General features: G+C 41.2%; 1 protein-coding gene across 1 annotated transcript in view; it reads left to right on the top strand.

Moving 5' to 3' along the window:
* Positions 1–24,701, top strand: part of LOC105453488 (irregular chiasm C-roughest protein-like) — a 128,612-nt gene that overhangs the window by 71,175 nt on the left and 32,736 nt on the right. Inside the window, exon 3 of the mRNA XM_011695491.1 lies at positions 10,436–10,779. Within this exon, the coding sequence (XP_011693793.1) occupies positions 10,436–10,779 (344 nt within the window). The remainder of the gene's footprint in view (positions 1–10,435; positions 10,780–24,701) is intronic.

Raw genomic sequence — 24,701 nt, 5'->3', positions numbered from 1 at the left:
CTCTCTCTCTCTCTCTCTCTCTCTCTCTCTCTCTCTCTCTCTCTCTCTCTCTCTCTCTCTCTCTCTCTTCTCTTTCACTATCATTCCCTCGAAACTTAATTTTTAAACTTGACGATTCGAAGACTGATCAAACGATGACGAACGAATCGCGGCTCGCTATCGTCTTCCCGTCGTCGTCTGATCTTTTTAAATCAGATTTACTCGTGCCGCGCCGACGCGACGTGCGGCGGTAACGAGGAAATATCGTTCCACGAATCGATCCGCGGCGTGAAAAGGTCACCGAGAAGGGGTCGTCGCTTGTCGAACGTGGCGGATGCCGTGTCGATTATACCGAGCAATGTGGCCGCATGAATATGCGCCCCAAACGAGAAACACCGGGGTTTCGCGATGCACTATAGAATTCGGCGATGTGCAACGAGTCGCGTACTTGATCAAACTTGAATATGCAGAGCGATGAATTCATAGAGAATAGTTCGGTAACATTATCGTATCTTTTGCAACATATTTAAATTCTATTTGACGTATCAGTCGAAGATTAACATCCATATCCATATGTATGTCCCAAATACCTTGAATATTTTATCGAATCCCGACGGTAGAAAATAAGATAAAAAGTTCACGGCGACTGCTATATTAAGATAATTAAGCGACTTGATACTTTTTCTCGTTGACTTAATTTTAATACCAGGCTACGCCACACGATACTTGGAAATTTATAAAGATATTAAAATTTCACAGGCATTTGACACGTACACATGATACATCTACATATATATGGACATGTAAATATGGATGTTTCAACCTCATAACTTTTTAATGTCAAATTCCTGATTCGGAGACGAAACTCCTGATTCTAAAACGTCATAACTTTCAAATAGGAAGCGTTCAACTACTACGGTGAATCTGCACCGACGAAAGTTCGTACGCCCAGATTTGGTACGCCGCACATATTGCCGGTGCATGCCGTGCGCTGTGCGATGCTTCAGGAGGAAGCGGAGGAAGCCCGCGTCTGACGACTTGCCTCCTGATATCGACATAATTCTGCGTAGAATTTTGAAGTCTTTGACGTGTATCGGTCTTATAGAGCGATTATTAATACACGCCAAAATAATTCAGGATTTAACAAGATGGGCCCAACCCAATAAAATCCACCGGTCTAGACTTTTTTTTTTTAAACCCGGGTTTTTTCAAAATTAAAAATATACACATAGAATATCATTCTAATACGATATCTAATAAACGTATCGACGTACAATTGACATATTTCTTCTCTTCACGTCATAGATGTTTCAATCAATACGAAACGCGATGATTATCTGTTATCTCTATGACAAGGTAAAACAAGCTAAACGTTTAGACATATCGACATATTATTACTTAAAGCAATTTATATCGGTTTACTTAATACTCTTTCATTAAAATATTCGTTGAGCCGAAGTATTAGCATTAGTAAATTTTTATATTTAATCACGATAAATATATGTTGTTATTGAAGGTATTATCTGCAATATTTCCGTTTGTGTATAAAATAATGATTGAACATTTTATACTTCTATTTAATAGCATATTTATGAAGAATGGGATTATTAATTAATACTACAGTAGAAACAATGCCAAAACAAATGTAACCTGTTTTATTAAAATTATAATTACTACAAACTTTACCTTATGACATGTAATTGTCACAATATTATTTTATAATCATTTTATGTTTTATTACTTGTTATAGAAATTATATTATTATAAAAGCATTTTAATTCATAATGTACGATAATTTGATTCTTCGAAATTAATGTTTTGTTTGTTTCTGTTCTATAGCATTATTCTACTTTGACTCATAAAACCTCAAAAAACCCACTGGGCTGGGCTTTTTAAAAAAAACCCGGATTTTTTCAAAAATTTTTTCCGATGAGAAATAAATTTAAAATTTTTTAAATTCCTGTTAAAGTCTTCTTCAAATGTATTGGAAAATTTAACAACCGAGCATTTAAATCTTGATAAATAAGTTAGACTTATTATTATTTTTTCACCCTTAATTTTTAAAATTATAATCGTGATTCGTTAAAGTCAAGGTAAAAAAAGAATAAAAATATTAGGTCGGGAAAGGCGAGAAAAATCGAGTAATTCTCGAAATGTGTGCTGAACTCTGTTGGGACGATCTGTATATTTTAACGCGGATAGTGCAACCTTCGCGCTTGCAGCGCGCAGGTCATATGGATAGATGCAACCTAATTTTTGATTGGCTCTAGGGATGGAGTGGAGGAGAGGCTTAACCTTCGATCCACGGAGAGAAGGTCGAGATTATACCGCAGGGAGCCCCCCTCCCTCCCATCGTCCGATGGTGCGGGGTTCGAATTTAAGCCTTATTCCATCGCCGATTCAGCGGCCGGTATTAACGAAGCCATTAGTAGTTCCTTAACTCCGCGCAGAGCGGCTGTGCCAACACATCCGAAGTCACACGACGAGAAATCGACCCATCGTCATCACGGAATGGAGAACGAATATTTGTCACGTAAAAACAGGGCGCGACGTGCGAAAGTGACGTGAAGTTACGAGAGCGCATTAGTCTTGCGTAATGAAGTTCAAGTTGGAGACGCGAATTTCGTCCATTTACGCTTATCGTGACTCAATTTATTACAAGCCCGGGCACAATACCGGGTTCGTAAAGGCCCGCGATTTCGCAGAAATTACCTCGGCCTTTAGGAATTTTAGGATTATCTGCGGCGTTTAACTGGGCTGACAGCTCGGGCTCCAGGACGGTTTTGTCCTCGCGCAAGCAGCAAGCTGCGCAGAGGTTCTCTTGTAGCCTTCTTGCGACACGTTAGCAAACAATCCTCGACCTCTAAAGGTAAACCGTCGCGCGTTTGCGCCCCTCCGCCACCCGTCTCGCCGCCACCCGCGCTTCGCCCCGCCGCGGTGTGCATTCTTCGAGAAAATCGGATTATTATCGCGAAATCTATTTGGCGGTCCCGTTTGCTCTCGTATCAGTATTCACGGGATGTCGAAGACTGTCAAACGTTCCCCTTTCCAGGACACAACCAACTGTTGTAACGCGCCGCATTGTATACTCACGCAACAATCAACATTGCCTATGTGCACCGTTGCATGTACAAGTGTATAATGCTGTATATACTGCCCGTGCAGTGTGCATTCCTGATGCGTGGCAAGCAACGATACATCCCCCCACTCCTCCGCGTCCCATGATGCGAAAATTCACAAGATGCAACAAACTCTTCTCGTCGATCAAAATAGGGCAAAATGTGAAATCGCTCGTAACGGATACGCTCCCTTTTGGGATTAATTGACTAATGGGACCGACGTGAAGTGGCGCATCGATTTCTGTTTATTTTATGAGAAAATCCTGCCGTGTTATCGCTTCGGAAAATGCTCGATACCGTTGATCCAATTCGGTCAGCTCTTATTGCATCGTGGTACAATCTATTTCTCTCACGCGACGAGATAATGGACGTACGATCAATTCGTAATGTTCGATTTTTTTTGTCGACGCTGCATGAATGTTAAGATAAAATCGCAATTGCCCACATATGTGGGCATTCTCCTCCCTTTCTCCATAACGATTATTATACGCGCGTGAGTATATATCATATGTCGTAAATATCTGAATTATTCGATGCCATTATCTGATTTCAACTTACTCCGAATTGTCCGAAATTGTTGGAATATTTTAGAACCGTAATGTTTGTAGAGCGACGTTCAAATATTCACGCATATCTGGGAAATCGTTTTATTGCGCGTCCTCGTGTACGCCGCGAGAACTTCATATATGAAGAAATTCTTACGTCATATATCTCGCCACGTGGCCACGAATATCGAAATACGTCGTTTTCGCATTCCACCCGTCGATTTCGCCGGGGCGTAATGCAGCTACGCACCGCACAATCGTCGTAATCCCGGGATGCTTGCGAAAGCAAATATCTGTGTACGCGGACGAGCAATGCCACAATTTCGTTCAGACGGCGCGGCGGCGTTTTCAGGAGCGCGCGCGGAGAGGGTATTCTCGTTATGATATAAAAATTCCTATTCAAAGGGGACTGCACGGACGCGCGTGTGCGTGTCACAGGGATGTACTTGCGCGTCGGCAATCCTTGAAAGTCTCATATTTTTGTCGTAATATGAAAATATATTTTCAAAGACAGGGATATGTGTGTCAAGAACATAGCGCGCGTTACGCGTCTAGTTCCTCTGCACATTTTATCTCTCTGAGGGCGCGGCGTATTACATCTTATTCAACATCATTCGCATCCAATTCGAATACGTTTAACGGTGTCAAAGGACAAAGGTATTTAATTCTGCGAAGCATAAAAAATGCAGAGAGGTTAGGTTATTTTAACGACGTTGATCTATAATCTATGATGCAAGTGTGTTAAACCGACGACGCCGGTATCATATTTCACAAATCCAGATTTGTAACATCGATATTTAGCTGTAGATAGCGTCGGACAGTATCGATATCAATAACGCTATCTGCAAGTCGGGGGGTGGTTACGGCGCTTCGAATCGCTCCGCGGATAATATTTTCTACGCTGCGAGAGAGGAAATTCGTTTTCGCGAATCAGATTTCATTAGACGGGGAGTTGATACAATAGGTTGTACGAACCCATTGCAAAGAGCAATAAACGGTGTCGCCACGTCGTCGTACATGACGCGTATATACGTACGAGCGGCCGGCCGGCCGGCACACACGCGCGCTCGCGCGCTCGCGCACACACTTTCGGGACGGATACATCTGCATTGCAGAAACGAGAGGACCATGCAAATTCAATATTTGCACCGTGATGGAATGATCATACCGAAGAGGAGGGAACCCGCGTGTGTGCCTATCTGACCCAGATGCTTAAATTGTCATATGCGCATATACAGTATCATAGGGAGCTTAGACGTATAGACGGGGCCAGCGAGAAAATGGTCTCCGGTACTAAGGCTTTACGTATGTACTCGCGTCCCCCGTCCCCTATACCCTATATATCGATACAACCTATTTCGGGGAAGAGCCACAACATTTTGCCGAGGCGAATGAGAAGAGAAGCGCGGGAGGGAGGAGAGAGAGAGAGAGAGAGAACGGAAAGGAAAATTAAGTTTAAACTCGAACTTTAAGATCGCAAGCAATTCTGTATCGCGCATAACGCGAGACAGGGCTACGATAGCTATGTTGATATGAGCGGAATGGGAATTATATACCGCATTGTTGTATCACGACGACGTGGATCGCAATCCGTTCGCCCTCCACTCCGGAATGTATAGACGCCGTTCATGTGTGAAGAAATCGCACATCGCATGCAACATCAGAATATAAAAGTAAACTTAACAATTTAGAAGACTGTAACATTTCCCGCGACTGTCACCCGAATGTTGAAGAAACACGGATAGAGATTAACAAAATTTCAAAATTTACAATTAAATTTAATTTACATTTAATTTTCACAATTATGTTTCTTTTCTTCATTTGAAAATATTAATGATTATACCACCAGTATAAAACTAATAAGATGTTTTAAAAATATTTTTCAATTTGAGATTGATGCAAGAAATTTTATTGGCGTAAAATTTAATACATAGATTCTTGGCTATCAAAATCATTCATAATCTTTGTTATTTCAGTTGTCTACAATGATTAATAATTATTAAAAATAAACAATTATTTTATTTTAATTACCTTACACATCTATTTAAATATTTTTCGAGTTTAATACTTCAACTACTAAATTATGTAACAATTACATTATATTTGTTCGAATCCCGAGAATTTTAGAAATTTTTGAAATTGCATAATTGTTTCAGAAATATTCCATCATAAAAGGCGCACCAAGTATAGAGATTGAATCAAATATTAACGCCTGTCATATCATCTCTTATTGAATTATCTTTTTTTAAAAAATTAAATGCCTTGTATAAAAATCCTCACATTTGTCTCACATGATGAAGATGTTTGTAATGTTGACCTATTTTTAAATATATAATAAAAAAGTGCGCGCGTGTAAAGTCGATTCGCATTTCACGAAATTTATTATTGTTGCGATGCCGATTGGCATAAGCCAAAAAGCATGAAATATTGTTTAGAATTGTATGTTTCATACGCAATATCAGTACCGGTTTAAGGGAGGGGGGGACTAAGGGAGCTGTAGCCCCCGGGCCCTATCTTTCTAAAGGGTTCTTCGATGCCAAGTTAACGGAATGATAACTCAAATTTTTTGTTAAAGAAATTTTTTTATTATAAATTAGATTTATTATTGTAAATTGGATTCGTTTAAAGAAAAAAAAGATGCGAGCTCTTGAGATATAGCGCGGATAAACGGAGCGGATGCGGAAAATTGATTCCTGCATTCTTGATTCTACGGCACCCTCATCACTCTTATCCGGTGCAGTGTCAGCTGCAGCGGCATGACGAAATATTTTCCGACTTTGTCGGGGAGTATCGAAAATCGCGATAACCATTGAATACATCCCATATACGTGTGTACACGGTCGTAGGGTTATATTTAGATAGTTGTGCGACCGGCGAACAAGCGCGCACACAACACGCACGGGCACAGACGTGGCATGGCGTTGCATACACATATTGCAGCGTATGCCACATCGTGGTGTTTGCATATGTGTACACATCGCCGTCGCGTCGAGTCGCGTCGGCCGCGTGTATCCGTGTGCATGTATCAACGTTCCCAGAAACACGTTACACTGACCCAAGGGACTCGTATCTTTGATACTGGGTCATCCCATGACAAATTGATCGGTGACGTTACGCCGTTGAGCTTCGGCATGAGTCTTCCACGCTCGAACGAGGAAGATCCTTCCGAGGGACATGTACGGTGCGGTGGATTATACCACCACCTAGGTGTGAGATCCGCTAGATCCGCGTCTAGGCTGTGCTGGGTAAATTTGAGAGATGTAGAACTGATACCATTATATGAAATACGATAAGCCTATAGGGAAATGATATTTGCAATAAATATTTGGCGTTCATACGAATGGCAAATAGTATTTAAAATCTGATTTTATTTCCGCCAAAATAAACGTAAATTCAATTTACGTTTAAGCCGCAATCGTAAAAATATTTTTAAAAACTTTTTAGTTCTCGGTATTGGTATTTAGTTCCGTGTATATTGATTATCAAGTTATGCTCCTTGGATTTGTGAATGAATTTAGCGAGTATAATTCTGGATTATCTGATTAAAAATCGCTGAATATGTATTTACGAATCAATAGCGACATGTTATATATATATATATATATATTATATATGTATAATCATAAATGAGTAGCATATCACTATTGACTCGTGTACTTTTTCTGTTAGCGTATATTTTTTACTAGTGCCTGTGTTATTGCAACATTCATTTTTATAAAAAACTTTTGAAACCTGCCGCTCTTGCGTAAATACAGGGATTGTAGTAATTGGAGAAAAATTGAATATCGCAAAACAGGGTATCGAATAATGCGCGTGGTAGCAATATGAAAAATTGATTTCGAAGGTCAAATCGAGGTACCGATCGATTCGACGCGACGCGGCGTGCCGACCGAAATGCATTTACAGAGGGAGAGAGAGAGAGAGGGAGGAGAGAGAGAGAGAGAGAGAGAGAAGCATGTTCTCGAGCGTTAAAATTTCTAGCCGGCGAACGCTACGTAACGTTCGACAGGCAAACCGATTCGACACTCCGTCTCGATTAGTGACTTTATTTAAATTTAAACGTTCACGCCCGTTCGCCTACACGCCGGTGATTATCGCAACATTTGCTAGTAATTGCTGGGACGACATCGCGATTGATTGTTTTACGCTCCTATCAGCGGTGCTCTATTTTATCAGGGCCGGCGGCATAATCTACGAATACGCCTACGCGCGTGTGCATACGCCGTCGCCACAGCGCGCCTGTTCGAGGCGATTCGAAAATTCCCGATACTCTCGCAAATGATAAAAAGCCAATGGGCGTGATAGAAGCCGTTGGACGTAACGCGCGCGTGCGATATTTTCGTGATATACGTTTACATGTAAAATCACTGGTAGTAAAATCGCCTGGGACGTATCCCATCCAATTCCGACATGACCCAATTCTGTTTCGTAAGCCGGTGGCGTGCCTTGTCATAGACGTCACGGAATATGATAAATGTTTTCCAAGTAAATGAGTAAATTGCATTCGATACAAAATTTATTTTTACTCCCTTGCAAATTATTATATGGAGAATAAATAGAAATCTATTCGAGAGTGATGTCAGGATAACCTGACGACACACACACACACACACACACACACACTATGAAAACGTCGATCTCGTCGTTCGTTGAGCAGCAGCTCGGTTACGCGATATCGTTCGAATATCTTTAGGTGACGTCGCAAAGGCAAATAATCGTGCGATATCGTTCGCGTTTATCAAAGACAGAAGAATGGCTTTAACGGGGGTCAAAAGAAGCGTGCTTTGTGGGAACCGCTTGCGAACGAGAGAGAGAGAGAGAGAGAGAGAGAGAGAGAGAGATGAATTGTGTTCGAAGCCTTGTAACGCGCCGCACGATTACGGCACGTCGTCGGAGGGAACGTGAAGGGGGTGCCCCGAATACGAGGCACAAGCGCAATTATTATTACGCTCGTTACTCGCATATTCCATTCAAAGCATTCGGGCGGACATTCGGCGGCAGCGACTCTGCCGCGGGGGTTATTATCCTATTGAGCTCATAAGAAGCAGCCCGCGTACGATGTCGTATGAGCCATCGTCTTACGACATCCTCTATCTGCTAACCAACGGAACACGGTGTAACAAGAAACGCTTAGCTCGCAGAGAACCCCCGGAGAACTTCGCCTCTCCGAGAGGCACCGCGAGAGGAAGAGAGATCGCTCTTTCTCAAGAGAGGGAGAAAGAGAGAGAGAGAGAGGAAAAGGGGGGACGCAACTTCAGTATAACGAACGGCTTCGACGATAACACAGGGCGACGCCGAGGCGCCACGTCTGTGCGAAGACCGCGTGAGTCCCGACAAGACATACGAGAACGATACATCGTTCTCAAGAATCTCTCCTCGAGCGATTTTCAGTTCTATCGATCATTTCACCGACGACGAATAAGAACGGCGCACCGGAGGAAACGTAGATAGATGACAGAGGAGCGACTCGTACACAGACGCGGGATGCAGAGTGAGGAGAGGAGAGTGGAAACCGAGTATACCATCTTGTTCCCGTTATTAGATGACGGACGATAGCCGATACGAATATAAATGACACGATGAGAATTAATTAGCGGTCGACGAGACGATCGAGAGATCCGGCTGAGCGACCGGCGCACTTTCCGTTTGTTTTGCCAAATGATAATTAAGGATTAATAGTAATATTAATGCAGAACGCGCAACTTTAGAACGCTTTCAAAGTCAACAATTGAACATTGAATCTATTAGAAGCGCTCTCATCTCCGAGGTTTCTCGATGCATTTTTTAATGCTCGCTAAAATTAACTTGCAAAATAACTTTATTGTCGGACTTAATTTATAGTTTATGAAAAGCCGAACGGAATGCACGTATCGCGTAAGCTTTAAATTAAGAAATACCGTTGTGTCTCGGAAGACACCAAGTAAAACGGCCAATTAGCATTCCTGATCTTCTTATACTGTCGCCGAATGAGGAGCTCGAGGAACGAGAGGAATTTTGTTAAAAGGGGGGGAGGGGGGAACAAACGGTCGATTCCTAAGAAACGTTCCTAATGGAAAGAAACGATAGTTGACAGCTCGTAAGCTATCTCTGAATTATCTAGCACCGAATAAAGATCACTGCCGCTTTTTTTTTTCTTATCCGATACGATCTCGCCCGTTTTAATACTCCATAAAACGCTCCGCGCGATAATTGTTAAGACGTAGTATATTTTCACGACAAAACTATATTACCATCGTAAAAAAAGCTTCCCTCATAATGGCGAGTCCATATGTGCTCTTAGCTACATACGCATGTATACGTGTGTGTATATGTGTATAGAACGCACTGCACTCCTTCTTCCTCCCTCCCTCTTTCTCCTCGCCTTGCTCTTCCAATACTAAATTGCCGGCACCCGGCAATACTTTTATCGCCTCTTTTACGGCACCGGTCCCCTTGCTCTCCAACTCCGTTTTTGAATCCGATGGGACTATAAAAATAAATTAGATAAGACGACGAAGTAAATGAGTAAGAGGAACGACGGCAGCCTATCGTTAAACGATATAAAGGAGAGAAAAAGATAGAAATTCACGAAAAGAGAGCGATAAGTTTTTAATCAGTTCTTGGTTAAAGGATAAAATATTTGAAAGTACATTTTAAGATGTGCGATCAAATTATGTATCAGTGTTACGTATCACGTCACATATCTTTATTTCACGCTATAGCATTAAAGTGAAAACTAGTTTCATATTGCATAATCATATTCAATTCTTACAAGTATATCAATCTAATAAATCTTTCTCGTCTATTGCGCAGGAACGGGAGCAGAAAGGTCGGGCGAAGAACAGTACCGTTAATAATTTGCCTCTCGCTGCTGATGACAATGGAGGCGAAGACATTGGCAGCTACGAACGTGACAAACGCGTCGTCCGTGGTAGTGTCGACGCTGAAGCCGTTTACAACGACGGAAGTAGTTTATCAGCGATTCGCTATCGAGCCGATGGATCAAACCGCGGTGATTGGCAGCCGGGTGACGCTTCCATGCCGAGTTCTCGATCAGAAGGGGCCCATTCAATGGACCAAGGACGACTTTGGCCTGGGAGCAGTTAGGAATCTCACCGGATACGAGCGATACGCCATGATCGGCAGCGACGAAGAAGGCAAGTATCCAGTGGATAAGATAATTCCGGAAATTCTATTTTCACGCTCAAATGGATTCCCTCGCCAGCCGCGCAACACGCTCGCAGATTACGGCAATTATGCAAAGTACAGTGCGATTTGCGATCGTAATATGAGGCTTCCTGTCTTAGGCTGTTCAGATAAAGATTAAAATTTTCGTGACTGAGAAAACATTGGGAAATCTCCGTTCAGGGAATAATTAACTACGACAATTTTTTTTTAACCTTCGAAATAACAAATACTAATTGTGAAATATTTTATATATTAGTGTTTTTCATATATAATACATATGCTCCTTTTCTCCCTTTCGAACGCAAAACTTAACCGTGTTTAAATTTCCTACGGATGAAACTGTACTCTTTATCAAGTAAAGGATTATTTAAAAATCTATACACTATATCAACATATACTATAATACGCCGCTGGCCTGTTTACTCGTTCAAATTCAATTTCCGGCCGCAAGGTATTGATTTTCTGCCGTGTCGAAAAAGTGTACGCACATTCGCCCGGTTGCCCGTAGGACTTGCGCGTCATGAAAAAATATTTCACATCGCTTAGAGATCTATATATTCGCGCACATGGTGACATATAATGCGCGAAGAGGAAACTTAGGCATAGTAAATTTACAAAAGCGACATCCGTACATAAATAGTGAATCATACATGTCTCAGATGGAAATCGAAAAAAAAAAGTTAAAAATGTACAGAGTATATTTTTTTATCTGTGACTATGTGTATAAGAAATTTTGTTCTGGATATTGAAATCTTTTTTTTTTTTAAGTTGGATGACCACATTTTATTTATGAGCCTCCACTGGAATTAAAAACTTACAACTGATGTAGACTGACGTAGGCGTTACTTTAACGCAAGTTTAATTTGAGTTTTTATCATAAAAATGAGTAAATAATGGAGAAGATTGGAAGATTGTGGGGAACGACGATCGCTCCCTGGATACGTATTTTCGTCCGAAGAAAATCGATCCGAAATTGAGTAAAGAATCCTGTCACGTACAATGCGAAGTGGAAATAATCTCTACATTATATGGATACTCTCTGAAATTGTAGACAATGGAGGAGATCGAAAAAACGATATCAACTGCAGCGGAATATGTCAGTCGCTTACGGCATCGCGTCGAAACGCAGATATGGAATTTATCGCCGGCGCGGTTTTATTTTAAATTCGTCGCGTATTCACGTATACTGTCAGGAGCCAGCCAGCTTGATAACTACCATCGACGAATTAGAGCGAGCTCATCCTACTGTGAGGAAGAGTCTGTCTCTGCTCCTCCCCTCCCATTCTTCTTCTCTCTCTTTCTTTTCTCTTCCCGGTGATTTTCAACCACCACCGCCGCCACCGCCGCCGCCGCCGCTGCCGCCGCCGCCGCCGCCGCCGCCGCTGATTCCCTCGTCAAATCGCGAGAATACGTATTGTCTGTCGAGGGAAAGTGGCGTCGTCGTTCAAAAGTATCGCGAGCTCGTCGATTCACGCCAAGTCGCATCACACGTATCACGCGGTAACGTATCGCGCTCGAATAAATCCGCGTCGCCTGTACAATTTATCCCTTCCCTCCCCACCCCCCTTTCTGTATGTGCCGTTTCCTTCTTTCGCACATCGGGAATTTTTTTCTCGCCGCTCCGTTCGACCGTTCCCTTGGTCCTTCTCGCGGAACGATGTCACGCATGCATTCTGATGCCTGCAAGCATCACGCTTCTCGGATCCGCGAGCGGAGCAAAATGAGCACGACGAAGAAGCGCATTCCGCGTATATGGCGCGGCAGTTGAAGGGACGGACGGCTCACGGTCAGACGGTAGAAAAATGTAATTGTCAGTCTCCGTGCGTGCGTGCGACGAGGAATAATTTCTACAATAAATTGCACCTTCGCGATAAAGCCGGCTGACAACGGCGGCGGCGCGGCGCGTCCGACCGGAGACGCACTAAGGGCACTTTCCGCCTGGGTGTCAACCCTAATTTACTACCCTTATATATGAAATATAAAATTCCACAGAAAATATGAAGCAAGTAGATAAATGTATCCCGAGACGATAATTTCATTTCCGTGAAATTATTAATATCTTTTTTAAGGATTGAAACAAGTAGCAAATGTTATAACCAGTAAAAAATATTACAAACCGCACGCAAAGATGAAAATAATCTAAAGTTATTAAATTTGTATTGAAATTTTACATTTAGCAAAGATATTATAGAGCTCTCCAGTAAATTAAAAAAATCAATTTTGCATTGCGAAATTATGTAAAATATAACATATTAATAACTTACAGTTTTGTCTGTAATAAGTTACAGATAAAATAGTTACACTATTACTTCTCTCTTTTCTTTCTCGCTTTCTCTCTTTCTTCCTTCCTCTCTGTCTCTTTATCCGCAATTTCAATACAAGGAAAAATTCATTACTTAATTTAATATTCTATTAAACGCCCGCACTATAGAGTACAAAACTCTGTAAATGATTTTTTTATTTATTCTCTGTTAGAACAGTATGTCCCTTGATTGTCGCGTTTCTGTCCAAAGCTACGGTGGCTTATGCCCGATGAAACGTGTATGAGCCGCTCGTAATACCGCGCGTTTCAGCCGTTAAACGTCAGGGCGTTATCGAAAATAATTTCCATGGGAAATTTTGTGTGGTGCGGTGTGGGATGACGCGAAAAGCTTCGCCGAGTCACTCGTCCGTGATGGTCGCGCGAGTAAAATTGACGAGCGCCCCTGCATTAAATGATAAAGCGCTTTTTTGCTTCTTTTTTTTATATTTTATTTTGACTGCAGAGGCATATTCATTCATTCGCTATTTCCACCGATGTGCCAATGATCGATTTATCCTTTCGAATCGTACGGCTTTATCGAACGGTATTATGTAAAAGTAATTTAACCCATCAGCTAGCAGTTCTGAGCAAATCAGGTTTAAAATTTCGAAGAAATATTTTAAGCCATTTTTCCTGAATAGCGTGCAATATTGAATTTTAATTTATTTTTTTTTAATGCAAAGTTTTATATTCGCTGCCGACCCCACAGCTACACAGCTCGCTTTTTTCAAATTTCACAGTTTAACTTATTTTTATATGATACCTTCCAATTAGCGTAAACCGAATAGCGGAAACCGTAACCGAGCGATAAAGTGCATTCACCTATATCCATCTACATTCGTGGAAGTTAAAAGCCAATTGAAACGTACATTTTCTTGCTAACTACAATTAACGCTTCTCCCAGGATCCCCGTTGAATAAACTTTGGAAACTTTGACATACAGCACATCGTCCGTAGACTTCTGTAATACTACGATAATTACTTTCGCTAGATATAGTCAGTGTTATATATCGCGACGTCAGTTAGGACGATCATCTATAATGCCCTCATAATCAGTTGAATTTACTCCCGACGAACGTAACTTAGTAATTTTCGTGCCGCGAACTTTTGGCATGCTATTGTTTGCGCAGCCGGTATCGTACGACTTTCTAAAATAACTTTCTCTTTAAAGGATCTACATTTTACAATTTTCTTCTATGTTAAGTTTACTCAGAGTTGTTTCGAAACGTTTCTATATAAACGATAAGTATTTTATGTTTAAACTGGTGGAGTTCACTAGGATACTGCATTGGTTGTGCAAATGCAATATCGTTGAGCAGTGTTTTTCAATCAGGCTTTTTCGCAAACTCGATGAATCTAACGTTTTCAATACCTTCTTTTTATGTTGTTTTACGTTCTCTCGAGATTATACCGCGAAATATTATATAACGATAACATGGGGACAGAAAAAGAGAGGGAAATGCTATTGATAAACTGAGATATATCTCGAAAATGTCACAGAATTTTTTTTTATCTATATTATTTATTTGTCTTTTCTGTTACATTTTCACTTACTTTCAAATTTATTTACGTATATGCGCAACTTTAATCTTTTATATTCAGGATTTGACAAGATGGGCCCAATCCAAAAAATCAACTGGGCTGGGCTTTAAAAAAAAAACCCGGATTTTTTCAAACTCTGTTTATATTGTACGTTTCATTTCCATTTTCTTTATTACTTTTTGTAATAATATTATCCGGAAGATGGAGGGTTTCGGTGAATAGCCGACCGGATGAGTGATGGTGACAACTTCTTATTTACAAAATGTTAACGCACGTCGGTGTTACCGGGTTAGAAAGTTTTACGGAAGGAGATCCTCGAATACTACACACCTGCGCGTCAAGTAAAGTTTGTTGCATTAAGCGTGAAAAATTATAATGCCAGAGAAAACTTTGACGTCAGACAGAAGTGAAGTGAACTCTGATTATATTAAAACTCCCCGCCGAATTTTTTGAATAATGAATCGTCACGCGGATATTCGATTAAAAAATGATGAAAAACTCTCGAAACTTTCGTAATTATAGAATGCCATTATGCGTAATCGCAATAAACTTATCTGCGTATATTAGTTTCCGAGAAATATATCTTGCCAATTTTGTGTTTTATTGCGGTAGCGCAGCGCCGACAATTGTGTTTGATACTGCGCTAGAATTCTGTTCTTCGTGCCACAATTTGAGAAACGTTTCCGATCCTACGCAAAAGTCGGACAAAGGAAAAAGGATCTTTTGGCAGTAAAGGTACACGAGAGGAGTCGTGAAGACTTACTCGATGCGGTGGAACAATACATCGCGAGCAATTAATTAACTCTTGCGTTGTCCGCTCCGCTACAAGCAGCTATAATTAATTTTAATTACACGAGTCAAGAAACGAACATTGTATCATAAACCGTTGCGATTAATTACAATTTGTTGCAGTTAACAAGAAGTGTAATACTACGGCATTTTAACCGACTCGGAAATCGCGAAAATCAATATTCAGCTATTTGCGAGACGATAATGCGAGGTAAACAAATAAGAAAAAGACGAGTCGTGAGGAATAGAAAGGGAATTAATGTTTCTGGATAATATATATTTAATGTGTATTTGCTGTAATATCGCGATTGTGACAAACCCGGCGTCTACGACATATCGTTTAGATTTTACCACGCGAAATATCGCAACGTAAGAACATTCTTCTTAAGCACCAGGGGTCGGCTTTGCTCATTAATATCAGTTGAATTTTACAAATACGATCTCGGCGTCGGGAACGTAGCAAGCCCAAAGTTTGCGCAGCAGAGAATTTCACCCTTCTGGATGCATAATTTATGCGGGTACTCGGCTTTCTCCGTTGCCAGACTTGGACATTTTATGCTTCAAAGAGCATAAAAATGGCGACGGTTTAAAAAATTCTCATCGTGTGTTCTGACGTCAATTTTGTATGTCGAAGTTGAGATTGTCGTTTTTTAGAAAAATCGCGCATGAGACACAGTTATATATCTCGGGAGAAGGTTATGCGGCAATATTTGTAACTCGAATACTAAAAAAAAAAAATAAACGCTGTATATTGCGACTGAGAAACTTATGCTAAGAATAAGCGGAGAATACGGCAAACAGATTTTCCCTGAGGAATGTCGTGAAAGAAATATATGTCTGAATACCAAAACGCTTTCAAAAGATGCGATATACTTCCGCGGTAGATATGAATTTTCAACGACATAAACGTAAAAATAAGCGTTTTATTTTTTTTCGATTTTGTGTTCCAATTGTAGCGACGTGTTGTCTTGGGAGCGTGACTCGCGTGCATCAATAAAATGAATAAATTAATTAAACCGTGGACATCGCGTCATAATCAAGATAGCCTTAACATAAGGCCATTAATCCTCTAAACCAGAAACGTTCTGCTAGTTGTTTCGGTAAACTCTCCCCCTCCTCCTTCTCTCTCTCTTCCTCGGCTGGCTCTGTAACTAGACAAACGGCGTGATGATAACATCGCGCGCGGTTACCGGCCTTTATTGCAATACGTAGTAAATCACACACGGCCTAACTAACGGTGGATTGTCTTTACACGCGATGCGATTACGTTGCAAATTTCGTTCTTCGCTACGGTGCCCGGTCGCTCGCGCTTTGCGCCGCGAAAAACCAGGTGCAGGCGGAGCAGGAGGAGAGAGCAAAACGTGAAAAAAAAGAGCGTTCGATAACTCGGACTCGGTGCGCGCGAAAGCTGCGAAAATATCGAAAACGTAATCCGACGGGGGTTTCCCCGAAACCTCCCTGATATACGTTCGCGAGAACGCCGGCCACGAACGAGCCTCGTAAAAGCTTGTGTGTTTACTGTCGACGTGGTTGCGCGCGGATTTGGTCTCCCGACACGAAGTAATCGCGTAATCAGCGGGCGCAGCTTTATCTACTCTGGCATATCGGCATTTGGTCGGTCGTTGGTAGTAGATTCGGTGTGTCCGAGTCGAGAGAGAGAGAGAGAGAGAGAGGGGGAGCGAAAGAGAGCCACAAACGGGCAAACGATAACATCCTACGGACATCGTTTGCAGGACGCAACGGAGGGTTGGTACGCGAGTCTTTATCGCGACGATAAATCAGCGCTCCGTCAATAATACGGCCGGGCCTTTCGCGTAAGACGTCCGGATGCCATGCACGTTAACACGCGGCAGCACACGGACGAGCGGTTCACGCGGGAGGGGGAGGGGGACGGTGCGCTAGACCCGGTTAGGTCGGGTATGTAATAGCGAGGCCATAATTCCCTCCGAAATTAGTAACGGTTAGGCCTACAAACGGCCGCTAGGCAAGCGGACGCCTGCCGGACGAGCCAGTCGTGACATTAATCGCGTCTGTAAATTTCACGAAAGCACGGCCGGGCATTGCTGCGCACTTGGAAACTCATGGTGAGCTTCGTCGGGCGGCGGAGGGTTGAGGGGAGGGAGGAGGAAGAGGACGTGGTGCGATGCGAACAAACGGCATTAGCCGTTCGTCCGGCCGAGCGAATTCGATCATCGAAGAAAATCGATACTCGCGAAGCGGCGCGACGGCTGCCGCCGACAACACCATCCCGCTGTTGATTCTGATTATTCTCTGTCGTGACGTAATTCTTCTACGCGGATCGATTCCAAAAGGAAAGTCGAGAAATTCAAGGGATTATGCTCCACTCAGATAGACATAAAACATCCAGTTAATTTTACTCCATAAATCAGCCCTGAGCAAGAAAGCGAGGACAACTATTTATTTCGAGTCAGATTTTTATATCGACTTTCTGTACGAGATCCTCTACGAGGTCTTCCACTTTCCATCTCGGACGTTAATTGAAGATCTTTCTATAGCGCAGGATTATAAACGCGGGGATTTGATCTGAAATAGGGATCTGTCTATATTTCGAATCTTTTAATTTCCTTAATCTGAATTAATCTTGTGTACATCCTGTGTCTATTTATGTATGTACCTACTATATCAGGCTCATGGTTTGACTATACCAGAGGCAAATATTTGTCGCATTTTCCTCAACGCGCCGGCCACCTGGCATGGGCTAATGCATCATTACAGATAGTTATCCTTTAATCGACAAACCAACCGTACGTCCTAAGGTCGCAGCAATTGCCAATTAAGCGCATCTGGATATCTGATTGGTGCTAACACGGACCTCTATTCGCGCATGTGCGAAGCTGGAAATGCAACTCCGAATTTGCTACCTCGTCGTAGAGTCGAACATTACCATATGGATAAGGCAAGATTTCGGTAAAAGTGCTTTAAAGCTCAGCACCGGAAATGCGGTTGAATTTTTCATGCCGCCGGTAAAACATGCCGACCGCATGCGATTTGCCATATATTTAAGCATTAGAAAAGTCCTTTTCATTTTTTTAAATACTTTTACATTAATCGATAATGTTCATCAAACAAAAAAGTGTGACTGATTTGAAAAATTCCAATCGGACGTTAAATTAAGTTTGCTTTAAAAAAGAGTCGATGGAGCGACGTATAGTTATGTAAATACGCATTTATCTTTAGAGAGGGCGTTCCGCTAATTTTTCTACGGCATTTGGAAGTGTTACGCTACACTCAACAAGCGAGCTTTAAAACCAGGGTTTGACAAGATGGATGATTTTAAAAAATCAACCTGTAAAATTTCACCAATAAAATCCAATGAAATCCTTAAATTTATTATCAATAATGAATTTTATTAATCATTAGTAAACTGTAAAATATAAAAATTCAAAAAACACACTGGGCTGGGCTTTTTTAAAAAAATCCGGTATTTTTCAAACCCTGTTTAAAACGCCGGTCTAATATTTACAATGATGCAGCATTATTCAGGCCAATTATTGCCGCGATATGGTCACCGGGTAGTTAGCAAATAGAAGGAAGATGGACGATATATGATGATTACCGCAATGATAGTACAGAGCGACAGGTCTCGAAATTATACTCAGCTTTTACTGTACAACGAGGTTCAATCGACCCTATTGGCCACCACACCGGCGATCGTATTGATTTCGTAAACCAACCGGCGTATCGTGGTTTCTCGTTGTGGTTCGGAATTCGCTAAAATTTCAGTATCATATGCTCGTTCTCGCTATTATTTTGGCACCGATGACGGTGTTGATTTGTAACGAAGTAATACGTTCAACGATATTCTCGTGAATTCGAGCCCGCATTAGTAGTTGTCATATTATTTATGAGAATTCGATTATTTCACTTTTCTAATGTCGGACTCTGTTAATCAATTATTTTATATATGAAATGTTTAATTGATTTACGTATTCGTACGCGATGAATCTGATGATTAAATCACAGAACAATGATTGGTATCGGGAGCAAAAAGAAATCAGTTAAATTTATAGCGTTTTCGCAATTTACACAATTAATGTGCAAGCATAATTAAAAACTTTCATTTTTGCCTTTAATTATAAACGCATTTAATACATGCATGTATATCTCTTCTAGAAACGATCAAATGTTTTTGTTTTAGTCGAAATAAAAATTTAATCCTTTTAATCTTATCAAGACTAGAGAAATTCAATTCCTAGTTGATTAATTTGCAATAGCTATTTAAATGTAAATATCTTGCGAGTACATAAAAGCTCAAGAAACTACGATTGAACTAAATTTGAATACATGTTATTAATATTTGACGCCAATGGAACGTGTAATCATTATTTAATAGCAATAATTTAATATTTCAATCATTGATCATGTAATTTCATAAAAGATGATGTGTATTATTTGAACGCACTTGCACATAGCCGTTACGTATATGCACAATATGCACAAATTCAAAGATTGAATTTGTGCATATTGTGTGAACACTTTAGTACAATATTTAAAACATAATTTAAATTCTATAGATAGCGAAACTAAAGCACGTAAAATGATTTGTAACTACAAATACCAATTCTAAATATAAAATACAAAATGATCGATAAAAATCTTATCAAATTTTAAGTGAATTTCAGGTTTTTGTTAACGAAAATTCCATTTAATTGAGATATGTCATATCAAATGTCAAGTAACCGTATCTCTTAGGATCTCAAATCAAATTTTCTTTGACAATTTAGAAATTTAATGTTAAATTAAGTGTTGTTATGAGTACATAAACATGTTGTCAAATCAGAATAGTTATTAAACTTTTATTCAAAGTAAATCAGTTTAAAAGAATTTAAGTTACTATAAAAAGTTGTATATATAATTGGAGAAAAATCTAAAATAAATTTTATTTCTTTTTTTACAAAAAAAATATTTTTTTATTTATATCTTGACGCTGTCGACACGGCTTCAAAAAAAAATTTATTTTACACTGTCAAGCGTCTTTTTGTGCGAGGAATGACCTCCTTTTCAGTTGTACCATCATTTCCGCCTCACTCTGTATAGCACTTCCGGAAGAGGTTCTCTTTTGTTAGCCATCACGCTTTAAAACAAAGATGGACCTCGCGCTACTCTAGTGTCGACTACGTCGCATAAAGCCGATGCAGTTCGCATTAAAAGCTACTGCGAAGTTAAATTAGTTTCCTAACGAGTTACTAAAAAATGCCGCCCAACACTTGCTGGTATAGAAGTATTTTACACGTGTAAACGTTTCCATGGTATACAAAACAGTCGCCGGGATGCAACACGGCGCTTGAGACGTCGGTTCTTCATTGCAGAGAATTTTTAATATGAAACGGCATGTATACTCGCGGGTAAATTAATTCAAAACGTAATGGCAAAGGCAACGAGGGGATAGAGAATTTCGTCCAATCAGTAAATTGTGTCGGCAAATGAAAGGGTGATGTTCAAATAAAGACCTTCACGGTTCACATCTCTGGACTCAGGCAGCGAGCATGCTGATGATGTTAGCGTCGCTCGCGAATAAACTCGGGAGAACACAAACGCAAATAACAAAGCACACGCGAATGAAATATTCTTAATGCGGACGGCAAATCGCGGTAATAACAATGACAGAGACGGATGAAAAAATTAATGGCAGAATGTACTGCGATCAGGGACAGAAACCGAAGCGAAAACGTAATCGAAAACCGAAATAAAAAAATTTAGTGACCAAAACACAAACTGAATACCGAAATTAAGAAGATTTTGAAAACGAAACCGAAACTTAAATGAAATTGACTTTCAATTCCGGTCCCTGACTGCAGCATAATTTTTGCGACATGACACGTAGAAGTAATATACAAATACGGATTTTTTTAAAAAAGCCCAGCCCAGTGTGTTTTTTGAATTTTCCAATTAGCGCAAAATGTTCTTTCAAATCTATACAAAACAAAAAAAATTTTCACTTTAAGCTTTATATTGGACAGACGAGATGTGAAAACTAGCTGCCGATTAATCGGAGATCGTTATCACGTTCGATTTCGACGTGACAAAGCAAACGGATGAGCAAGCGAGCAAGTGAATAAAAGGGAGAGGGAAAAAAACGGCACAAGCATAACAAAGTAAAAATCGAATTGTAACGAGAATCCGTAAAGTTGTTCCAATTCCATTAATGCTACAAACGGAACGATCTAATGTACGATCTAATCACGCGTATCGCAATAAAATGAACGCGGACCAAGGCATCGTGCAACGGCATATAGTACAAGTATATTATGGTTTCTCGGCTTAAACTGGATTTCAAACTCGCGCGAGCGTTATCGTCCCAGCACACTGTGATTGTTGGGGAAGTCCGCGCGTATATACGCACCCGGGGAAGGCACATACGCGGCGTTCAGCTTAAGGATATAGTGCCACCTGTACCTAATCCTACTTTTGACTGACGTGTCGTCGAGTTTCACGAGAGAAGATCTCTCTGTAAAAGAAACTTTTTCCATAACGCAATAATTCCTTGGAAAAAAAATTATGCTCAATTATTCTCAGATAATTGCGCTAAGAGACATTTGAATATTTGTATTGAAAATATTCGCGCGTGAAAAATTATATTCCAAACTCGTGTGGAAAAAATGATACAGCCATAGAAAGATAGAGACGGAATTTGACGTGAAAATAATTTTCATTACAAATAACGAAAATATTTGGAAATGGAGTAGCTTATCAGTGACAATTTTATTAGCCAAATAAACGTAATGCGATATCTGTTTTTTCCCCCGGACTAGAAAATATTGTCGAACAATGTAATATTTTTTAACATATTGTGAATGCAGGAAATGGAATATCGGCATGGAACGATACGATATCGTGGGATCACTCTATCTTCGGCAAGCCCGGCGACTAATCCTGCACCCGGCAAATACCGTAACCGAAAAACGAATAGAAATAAAAAAATAAACGCCGCGTTCGCATATACTGTTCGCGTTCCAATATGCCGGCGCGCACGAGCCAGGACAGCTTCGCGAAACACGTTACAAATTTTGATTGAATAAACGTTGGATCGTTTCGCTTTCGGCGCGCTGATTTTTGTGGAATTAAATGACGAATGCAGCGAACACACGGAAAGATACGCGTGCACGCGCGCGCGCGTCGAAAGACAATCTACGTGTTGAAAGAGATACAAACGGATCAAATAAACCAGTTCGCTGCCTCTGCGTCTCGCGCGCCATTACGTGAGAAAGCTTTCGTTCCTCTCCTGCCGTATAAGCGCGTCCCATCGTCTGTACGGCACGTATACCCGCGGTAGCAACGCTTGATTTCCATAAAATTATTGCCGGGTTTAGTATGCCAAGCTCCCTACAGCTTATATCGCAATGTTGTTATATTTTGGAGGCGCCACCTTTCCTAACCCTAGGCTATATGGTTTCATAATGAAGACCCGGAGCGAGTAAAATAAAAGCAAAATTCTCTATTCCCTATTTTCAACACCAAAAAAAAAATTCTCCATGGAAAAGGTAGATTAAGGTCGGTCTGAAAATTATCCGCCAGCAGAAAAAAAATTAATCGAAAGTGCAGGGGAAAAAAAATTAGATGTATGCATCCGAAAGTTAATTAGTGCAGAACGTAGTGTGAGTGTTCGTTGCCGGTGGCGAGGTTGTGATTAACTATCGGAAAAACCGTTTAATTAACGTTTTCATCATTTAATTCGAGTATAAAAGGGGATCAAGAAAACTCGACATTTTCAAGCTTTATCTCGTATGACCACGTTGCAGACGCATCGAGATCAATCTTACTAAACAATGTGTCAGTTTCTATATCACTCACTTAGCGCGATGTTACAAAACGGATACATTTTTTTCACACAAAAATTTATTTACTGAATCCAAAAAAAAAATCAAATAACAAGAATAGAAATACTGCGATAAAGGATGACCTCCCATATTGATCTTATTCCGATTAAGAATTCCTAATCGGAATAAGATCGATATGGGAATGCTCTGAATTCAGGAATAATCCGCAAATTTATTTTTTCCGTAAAACCTTTGTTACTTTACGACATTTGTTTCAATTTACGTGTGATTTAATTAATTTCAATCTGTAGAGTTATTTTAAGACCAACACACCTCGAGAGTTACGTATTGGAAGGTAAGCAGAGAGAGAGAGAGAAAGCGTTATTTATTAAGAGAGAGAGCGAGGGCGAGAGAGATGCACCTTAAAATACATCAATATCCGAGCAAACACCCGACGGGGGCAGATGCCGCAAACGGAATCACAACATGTCGCGGTCGTTTTAATCGGCGAAGGCTCGGCACATATCAATGTACACACGATAGTGTAGCGATAGAGTGAAGTCTTTAATTCGACGTCGTGTATGCCGCGGGCGGAGAAGCGGCTAAGTTTAAATTAGTTCCGAAACATTCGGTGCACGCTCTGATGGTTAATGGTTCTACCATAGATCAATAAGATCGGTGGCGGCGGCGGCGGCGGCGGCGGCGGCGGCTGCAGCTGCAGCTGCGGCAACGGCAGCGGCGGCGGCGGCAGTGACGATGCGACGAGACCAGTTGCAGAGCGAATTGCAACGCGAGTGCGCTGCATTGCATTGCATTGCACTGCGCTGCGCTGCGCTGCACTGCCGTTGCGTTGCGTTGTCGCGCCTCGCCGCGGGGCATCCAGCTGCGAAACGCGCCGCAGCCGCTTGACCGGATACCCCCGCCGTCGCGTCGCGCCAGTCGCTTCTGTTACGTGCTCGATATATACCTGTTTCTCGCGAGCTCTCACGGGAAAGGAAAAACGTACACGAAGTCATAATTTCCACCTTCGATAAGAGGCGCGCCTGCGTGGCAACGGACGCGCTCGACCTTGTTACGGCACCCGCCGCCGCGTGTAACGCGATATGTCTTTAAGGGAGCCGAGGATACGTGCGATTAAGGGCTCGGGGAGGTGTGTGCGCGATGGTCGGTATTAGAAATAGCTTATCGTTCGCGGACGAATTTATTACGATAACAGGCGACTCGAGGAGGAGGAGGAGGAGGAGAAGGATGCGTTGCCGGAACGGAGGCAATCGGCGGCGCTCTCTCCACACTTACTCTGCGGATATTATCGATTTCATATCTTTCCACCCCGGGCGGATGTTATTCGCGTAAGCATACGCTTAAATAGATTTTAATCGATGAAGCGATCACGCCCAAAGCAAAACTGACCCAGCTTTAACGAGATAATAATATCAAAGATTTTGATCGGAAATATAGTGTGTACGCGTTCTATTTTCTC

This window comes from Wasmannia auropunctata, unplaced genomic scaffold, assembly GCF_000956235.1.
Source record: "Wasmannia auropunctata unplaced genomic scaffold, wasmannia.A_1.0 LD335999.1, whole genome shotgun sequence".
NCBI lineage: Eukaryota > Metazoa > Arthropoda > Insecta > Hymenoptera > Formicidae > Wasmannia > Wasmannia auropunctata.
This window is presented reverse-complemented; position numbering and strand designations above follow the sequence as displayed.